This window comes from Cebus imitator, unplaced genomic scaffold (genome assembly GCF_001604975.1).
Source record: "Cebus imitator isolate Cc_AM_T3 unplaced genomic scaffold, Cebus_imitator-1.0 Scaffold265, whole genome shotgun sequence".
NCBI classification, from domain to species: Eukaryota; Metazoa; Chordata; class Mammalia; order Primates; family Cebidae; genus Cebus; species Cebus imitator.
Genome location: NW_016107580.1, coordinates 2,577,121 through 2,585,807, shown reverse-complemented (window position 1 = coordinate 2,585,807; position 8,687 = coordinate 2,577,121). Strand labels below are relative to the sequence as shown.

The window sequence follows — 8,687 nt, the reverse complement described above, 5'->3', positions numbered from 1 at the left end:
TGACGATTCAATACTTCAGAAAGTCTCTTAAACCCGTTGCTACGGAAAAACGATTGATATTTTATTATCTTTCAGAAGTGCAACATGAAAGCCCTGCAGCCCAGCAGAGCGGGAGCTTTGGTCCTCGGCAGCTGGCAGACCCGACTTCAACCAGAGGAGCCCCAGCCTCTCCCGACAAGATGCTGTCAGGTGGAGAAAAGGCATTGGGGGTGGTTAATAGCAGCCCGAGTCCCTGCTGCAGCCAGACAAAAGGTGCCGTATGCAGGGAACGCACCCTTTGGGGACCTGGGGGTGGGGGAAATGCTGCCACCCAGTTCAGATAACACCTGCTGGGAGGGCAGAAGTGTTCAGGAAGAAGTTGTGTGGTTGGTTTGGAGGAGCAGATGAGTGGATCCAGAACCTTTCTCCCTCCCCCAATTGAAGGTGCCATCTTCAAGGTTTCCCGGAACTAGTGGAGGCCAGACCCCTCTTAATGGGGAGTGGAGTGTAGTTGCATGAGCAGAAAGGTTGCTTTTGAAGAACAGCTGTAGGCTGAGCAGGACAAGAATAGTGGCTGCTCAGGACCCCAGTGGCTGTGCTTGTGCTGTAATGGACCCCAGAGCCCAAAAGCTCCATGGTAGTGGGCACCATATTGTTTAGACTGGACAGGGTGGGGACGGAAGGGCATCTGGAGCTCTCTTCCACAGCTCTAGCAGGAACAGAAGAAACATGCCCAGGGTGCTTGAGGTGCACTGCAATTTGGAGGCAGGGAGCTGGCTAAAATGACCTCCCACTCAAGGCTCATCTGAAACCCTTTGTATTATCTCAGAGTCAGAGGCATTATGAGGTGCCTGGACAGAGCAAGATCCTGGGTGCAGGTGGCGGGTGTCATCTTGTTGGGATGAGACTAATCTCCCTGGTCTGAGGTGTCCCATGTACAGAGCCAAGTCTTCTGGATTCCTGCTAAAGCATGCCAAATAACCTCTGCTAAAGATGAACCCTGCATGCTCCCCATAGCGACAGTATCCCCAGGTACGAAGGAAGGACCCTCTCCATAGGCTTCTCCAAGCCCTTCATTTTTACTAAGAAGGAAAGTGAAGCATGACTGTTCCAAAGTAACATGGGGAGTTAGTGATGAAAGGCACTAAATCAAGGCCTCCTCCCTCCCTGTCTGGCCTGACCCCAGACCCCTTCTTCTCCTCTTCATTCTATATGAAGTTCTCTGATGGCCTACACGGGGCTCTAGGGGAGGGGTCCATGAATAGAGAAGACATACTGAAGATGGATGTCCCACTGCAGTTAGCCTAGAAGCAATGAGGTTTCCCCATCCTCTCTCTTCCTATACGTACTGTGAGACACAGGGCCCCCTAGATGCCATCCCCAGGCCAAATACTTCAAATTCCCCCTCACTGCTGGATGTCTCAGAAGGCAGCAGGCAGGCTGGAGACATCAGCACAAGGCATCAGCAATGCGAACATCCTGTGTGACCCTGAGCAAGTCACTTAACTTTGCATTTTCACCAACTGGCCACGTCAATAACAACGCTGCCCCCGGGGGCAGAGGGCAAGGGCCCAGCAGAAATTCCTGAGTGGAAGGTCAGAGGATGGGCCACTGCAGTCACTTTAAGAGGATTCCCGACTCAAAGCAAACCTACCCTTTCAGTACCTCACCAATGGCAGAACGCAGGCAGCAGCGTGGGCGCCAACAATCACATACCAATGTCCCTACAACACCAATACACAGGCCTCACCTACAGGGCAGTAGGTCCTCCTGGGACAGCCAGGGAACTGCCTCTCTCCTGACCCTGGGGACTCATCTTAGGGCACCCACGTGGCTTTTCCCCCAAGGGGGCTGGGATCCCCAACCTTCTAGGACACTTAACTGCAGGGCACTCCCTGCTGGGAAGGCTTTGGGGTCTATGGGGCCACCTGCTAGTGGCTTCCAGCAGCCATGGGCTCCTCTGTTCTGACCTTTTCCATGCCCTGCAGTTTGCTAGGGTGCGTTAAGACTCGACCACGGAAGGTCCATGCCACTCTCGCAGGCCGCTCCTGCACGAATACTACTGGCCGGCGGCGGGACACTTTCTTCCTCTGGGCCAAACTCCAGCCTCCGCGCTCACAGAGACGGAGATAGCGGGCCAGCACAAGAGGCGGCTCTTTCTCACCGAGTCACGCTCCTGGGCAGCTGTCCTCCGGAGGGTCCAACCCGCCTTCCCCTCGCCTGCCGGGCACCCCGGCGCTCACGCCGTCCTCCCGCGCTCTCGCTTGCCCGGAGCTCTGGAGTCCGGTTCTCCCCGAAGCCGCTGATTTGCTGGGAGCTCAGCGCCTCTCGGGTTACGCGGCGGCGGGAGCGAGGGTGATGGCTGCGGTGAGAGCAGCAGCCGCAGAGACGAAAGGTTCACGGCAAATCTCCGCGGTGCGGAGATCACAGAGGAGCCGGAGCCTCCACGCGGCCCCGCGGCGCAGCACACGGCCCGCGTACAGCTCCTCGGCTCGCGGCCGGGGTCCGGGAGAGGGGGTGCTTGGAGGCCCGGGGCGCGTGCAGCCCGGGGCTCGCCCACCGCCTCTCCCCCAAGTCCCGCCTGGTCGTCCCGGTGCTTCCCCCTGCCCCAGCCCCGGCCCCACGCGCGCTGCCCGCCCCGCAATCCCCGCACAGCCCGGCTTGTGTGCTCCCGTGTCCCCGCGTGTGTGTGCCTGCGCGCCGCGGCGGGGGGCTAGGGTTGGGGGGCGACGAGACCCCGGCCCGCCACCTACCGTCCTCCTTGTCCAGCACCATCATCTCCGGCGCTCCGTGTCCAGCCGCAGCTCGGCTCGGCCGGGAGAAGGGCGCCGACTCAGGGCGCGCTTTGGCGGGGCGGCCGGTCCTCGGGCAGGGAGCTGGCTCTAATTACCCGCTTGTCCGGCTCTTAACCTAGATTGCACTCAGCTAGAATTACATTCAGGAGTGAAGCACTTCGCAGATACAAAAGCAGTCTCACCTACTTTTGTGCCTCAGAATTGCAAGGAACTACGAACTGCAATTTAGAGAGAGAGAGAGAGAGAGGAGAGGGAGAGAGAAGGGGGAAAAGAGGATCAGAGCCGTTTCTTTGATTCTCACCTTCTAAATGGCTCAATTTGCCCAGTATAATCTGTCTTAATGTAATTGCATTTGATAGCTCATAACCCTGGCTCTGGCAACGACACAGCTTTCAGCCTCATAAAGTGTTTTCCTCTCGGATTTAATCTGAATCTCAATCTAAAATTATATTCAAAGAGATGGGGGAGTCTCGCGGCCGTCTCCCGCTGCCTTTCTCCCTCAATGTATGAGGTTTGCACTCCTGCTACTGAATAAATGCACACATTTCCCGAGGCCCCCTCCCTCCCGGGTTAATGGGGAGTGGAGACGCAAGGATACCGGCTCCGCAGCGCCACCTGGAGGCCTCTAGGTCCCAGTTCGGAGAGGGCCTCTGCTCCGATCCCAGGGTCGTGGTCTTCAACGTGTCTGGAGGACGAACCCCATCTGTTACTTCCAGGCCCTCAGCCTTGATTTCTGTCTCCTCTTCAGAGCAATATTTCTCTGATCGCATCCTTTTCCTTCCTACCAGCTCTGTCTGGGGTTTCTTGCTGCTTCCCGATTTGTTGGGCAAAATTAACCCTCTTCAGGGCACAAACGCTCCTACCCTGAGTCTTGCAGCACTTCTCCTGACCCCAGCCGCCCCCATAAGAGCATCCTGACTCCATGAAGTGGGAATTATCTCGGTTTCTCTCTAAGCAGGCCCAGGCATGGCCTTCAAAGCTTTTCTCATTCTACAAATATTTACTGAGCATATATTATGTGCCAAGCACAGTTCTGAGACACTTGAGGATACAGCACTGAACAAAACAAAGATTTCTGCTGCAATTATGGAGTTGACCATTATTGCTCTGTAACTCATAAGGCAGGAAAAGAGACAGTATCCATCTCTTCTCCTGAACCGTGCTTCTCTCTAGAACCCTGGGGCTGATGCCCTGGATGTCTACCCTAGGAAGGCCACCTACTTTTCAATCCCAAGCCTTTTTTCTTTCCCTAGACAAGTACAGAGTTCCAGGGTGGGATAGAAATAATGATCTTTCAGCCGGGTGCGGTGGCTCACACCTGTAATCCCAGCACTTTGGGGGCGGGGGCGGATCACCTGAGGTCAGGAGTTCAAGACCAGCCTGGCCAACATGGTGAAACCCCATCTCTACTGAAAATACAAAAATTAGCCAGGTGCAGTGGCTTGGGCCTGTAATCCCAGCTACCGGGGAGGCTTAGGCAGGAGAATTGCTGGAACCTGGGAAGTGGGGGCTGCAGTGAGCTGAGATCCTGCCACTACACTCCAGCTTGGGAGACAGAGCAAGACTCTGTCTCAAAAAATAAAATAAAATAGAAATAATGATCTTTCTCCAGCCCACGGAGGGCTCCAGACAGATATATTGGAGGCTTGGTCCTGCCAGTCACTTCTGAGGACTAGACCCAGGCAAAGAGAAAGGAGCTGAAGGCCACCAGTTGGGATTCTATCTCATCTCTGCCAATGACCAACAGTGGACCTTAGCAAGTCCCTTTCTCTATTTGGGCCTCAGTTTCCCTGGTTGTGAAGTGGGAGACCTGTTCTTCCTGGATCTGTGGTTGCTGTGGGGATCAGATGAACTAACGCATGTTAATGTGCTTTGTAAACTGTAGCACTCCAGATAATGCAGGGGGGTGGGGGGGAAAATTATCTGGTTCAAAGGAGACCTGAAGGCTAGGTCTTACCCCTTAAACCCTAGGAGGCCCCAGTGCTGAACAGGGGTGGAGAGTAGGGGGCTGCAGCCATCTTCCTCTCTGCTAGGCAGGGAAGTCAGGCTTTGAGAAAACAGAAAAGCACTGCTTCTAATGAGATGCCTCATCTGCAGCTCAGAGGGTTTCACTTTCCCCTTTATCTTGAATACTTAATCCTAATAGTCCTTGAGTATATTTGATGTTAAATATATCATTTTGCTCAGACTCACCATGCCTCAGGACTGTGAGCTTGATCTCTCCCAGCCACTGCTGCCAGACCCATGCCCTCAGGGTCTGAGGGAGGCTTTGGTGCCGCTGCCACCGGCATATTTGGTGCCAGCCCCTCACACCCGCCAGAACTGGGGGCTAGAAAGTATAGCAAGCACAGGGCCTGACAGGCTGGCAAGGGGCAGCTTCTTGCTGTAGAAGCCTGTGCTGCTGGAGGCATTCACTCCATCAGGGCTGCATGCAGCCTTACTCCTGACCTCCAGGGGCAGCTTCTCCTCACTTTCAGGGGCTGGCCCTGACCCACAAACCAGGACTGGGCTAGCTGTGGCCACTCTTCCACTCTCTTGTCCATGAGTTTGTCTGAATACCAATTCATCCTAGCCTCCAAGATACCCAATTGGCAGCCACATGGCTGGCATCCCTTTGGGGAGTCAGGGCCCTGTGCCCCAATCCCAGGGACTGAGGCAGGCCTGGGGCACTGAGCAATGAGCTGCGGAGGCAGGGCGGAAATGGCAGCAGGTGGTTCTTTCTGCAGGTGGCTTTTTCTGCACCCCTGGCTGTGAGCACGGTGCTCCCAAACTGATATGGAGAGGAAACCACAGCAAGTCCTGGAGGGTTTGGGTGGCTTGAGCTTCCAGCCAGGAAGGGGCCTGCTGGGTTGACAGAGGCAGATAGGAACCTCACTCATCCCATCCTGTGGCCTCTCTCCCCTCACAGGTAATCCCTGGGCAAGCAACTCTCACCCCTATACTCACCCAACACCCATGCTCATGCTCACCCCCACCCAAGCTGCTTCTAGGTCCAGGGACACACCCACAGCACCAGAGTGGAATTCTCAGATCCCCTGGGGCTGGGGGAGGTAGTTTTCACCCAACACATTCCACAGGTGAGGAGCATGTGCTCTCACTTCCATGGGCCAAGACTGCTCCAAAATGCCCTTGAAATGCCTCTGGGGACAGCAGGGAGAGGACAGCTATCAACACCCAAGGTTACTTTGAGGAGAAAGCAGGTGCTACTGGTTGTCTTACAAATATATGGGCAGGTCCCAGCAACTTGGCCCTGCACCTGGCAGGAAAGTCCTGAGGAAGAGTTCCTGCATTAGGAGTGGGGGTGGGAGATAGTGGGCCTCAGGGCCTCAGGGCCCAGGCAGACTAGATATTCCAGAACTCTTCAGTGGAGACTGTCAGATGTGCCTCAGCCTGAGGGCCTGTTTCCAACACAATGCAGCTGCCTCCAAGATGGAGTTACAAGCTAGCCACACAGGTGATGCTCAGAGAGGTACTTTGGCGATGAGGGCCCCTTCTCTGTGGCCACCACAGTTGACAGGACAGAGTAAACCTGCAGACTGTGAAGTGCAATCAGGATGCCTGCTGGCCAAATGCAGATGCCCTGCCCTTCCCCCTACTTATACAAAAGCAGCCAGTGCACAGGAATTTGCAACCAGCTGGAGTGAAGAAGTGCACAGTCGGCAAACTTTTCCCCTTTTGGTTTCTGGAAAGCCTGGACAGGCCTTCTTGTAAGCGGCAGTTCTAAATTCTTAGGCCTTGTGGAGGCCTAAGCCAAATCTACACCCTAGCAAAGAAATCTCCCCTACCCCGTGATGAAGACCAAACACCCCTGCACCACAGCCCTGAGAAGGTTGTGGGTGTGCACTGACCAACTGTCCAAGTTTGCCCTGTGACTGAATGCATCCCAGGATGCAGGACGTTCAGTACTAAAATTAAGATAGTTCTGGGCAAACCCGGACAGTTGAACACTATAGTGAGTGGTGGTAGGGTGGATCAAGGGGCTAGTGGAGCCAGAGAGAAAGGCCAGGCAGCCACACCCTTTCCCTGCAGCCCAGCAGTTGCCTCTCAACCCCAAACTTCCCAGCCTCCTGCCCCAGCACTTCATCCTTCAGGCACTAAGGGATTGTCCCCACCTCCATGGATGGTCACTGGGTCAGCCAGGGCTGTGAGTTCTTCCAAGAGACTGGCAGTGGAAAGGGTAGGAGTTGGGATGGATGGAAATTTTGTGAGGTCCAAAGCTTACTGCAGTTTGGAGGTGGGGCTCCTCAAGAAAAGGACTAATACCAAATTACCATCAAGGACCTGGCAGCTGAAGGAACCTGAAGGACCCCAAACTTCATTAGCTTCAAGGTAAAACTGCCTCTAGTTGGACCTGATATTTTGGACTAGATGGCCCACTCACCTACCCCAGCCAGCGTGGCACCTCCCAACATGCCAGGCTGGGTGAACTGATGGCAGCTCCCTCCCCAGCCCTGCCAGGGGCGAAGCACTGTCACCCATCCCGCAGCTACGGAGTGCCAGACCTCAGGGACCCAGGACCGCGCTGGTTTGACCGCACCCTCACCCCAGCACCTGCAGGACCTGTGGGCACCCACGCCCCCGGGCGGGGATCCATTCCGCAGTAGGGTGCGGAAGGGGAACGTGCGGACACCCAGAGGGCCCGGGAGACTGGCTGGCAGTGGGCACTGTCGGGAAGCCCGCGGCGGGGGTCTCAGTTGCGCTCCAGAAGCCCGCCAGGCTGCAAGAGCCCGTGAGAAAGTTCCCGGCTGGAGCGCGCGGGGCTGGCGGGCTCGTGGGAGGCCGGGAGACTTCCTAATCCCGCCGACGAAGCCCGGGCGCTAAGCCTGGCACCGCAGACCCCGGCACCGGGGCTCACATCCAGCCGCCGCTCTTCCGGGAAGCAGCCAACAAGCCCGAGGCTGCCCGCGGGTGCTGGGGGCGCTGCCGCCGCTAGCGGGGTGGCCTCAGCAGGGCCCACGCCGCAGTCCCCTCCCCGCGCCGGGCGCGCCCCCGGTCACCTACCGTCCTCCTGGTCCAACACCATGGTCCTGGCGGCTCCTGCCGGACACGCGCCGAGGACACTGAGGGGCGAGCGGCTCGGACTCCCGCCGCTGGCCGCAGAGCCGCGGCTGCCGACCGGAGCAGGCGGAACGGCGTCCGGAGCGCAGCCCCGCGGGCAGGGAGCGCAGGAAGGAGGAGGGACTGGGGGTGGGCGCGGGGGCGAGACGGCCAGGCCCGGATCGCGGGACCTGCGCGAGCAGCCGCTGCCCGGGCCGGGCCGGAGCCGGAGCCGGAGCCGCGCGCTTTTCCTCCCTCCGTGCCTGCCGCGCTCGCCTCAGCAGAGTGAAGGCTGCATTTCCCAGGGCCCCTCAGATTCCCCTGTTAATTAAATCAATTCATTATGCTCAGATCTGATTAGCGGCCCTTCCCCCCCTTTGAATCAATTATTCAATACACAAACATAATTGCTTGGGCCAGAGGTGCCCGCCATTAGCTTATTTAACTCCAAGGACACTAATTACCCGCAGGGCACGGGAACTTTTCTCATTAATTCTGACTAAACACAAAAGCACAGCCAGAGTGTGTGCGTGTGAGGGGCTGTGTGCGTGTGAGGGGCTGTGTGTGTGTGTGTGTGTGTGTGTGTGTGTCCGCCTGCCAGAGTGAGGGCTGTGTGGGGTGGTGAGCCACTGTGTGAGCTCAAGACCAGACTGGGGTGGGGGTGGGACGCGTGCGATTGCGGGTGGGTGTGTGCAGGTGGGGGTGTGGGTTCCGTGCCTGTGATTCTGAATGAGTGCGTCAGGCTAGGCGTGACTCTGGGTCTGGGGACTGTGGGCCGGGGCTGGAACCCGGCACAGGAATGTGTATGAGATCGCGAGAGTGCTTCTGTGTGCGACTGTGTGAATATGACTCCGTGGCTACCGTGGCAGGCGCCCC

At 57.1% G+C, this 8,687-nt stretch overlaps 1 protein-coding gene across 4 annotated transcripts in view; it reads right to left on the bottom strand.

Annotated features, from left to right (window-relative positions):
* LMO1 (LIM domain only 1) overlaps nt 1–8,399 on the bottom strand; it is a 46,891-nt gene extending 38,492 nt beyond the window's left edge. The window contains exons 1-2 of one of the 4 annotated variants that reach the window (XM_017500340.2): nt 7,776–8,398; nt 2,733–2,992 (exon numbers count right to left, since the gene is read on the bottom strand). In XM_017500340.2, coding sequence (XP_017355829.1) covers nt 2,733–2,757 — 25 coding nt within the window. In that variant the 5' untranslated portion in view covers nt 2,758–2,992; nt 7,776–8,398. Of the gene's footprint in view, nt 1–2,732; nt 3,345–7,775 lie in introns of those variants that run through there. The other 3 variants (XM_017500341.2, XM_017500339.2, XM_017500342.2) reach the window with 3 other exon arrangements.
* Nucleotides 8,400–8,687: the final 288 nt, after the last annotated feature.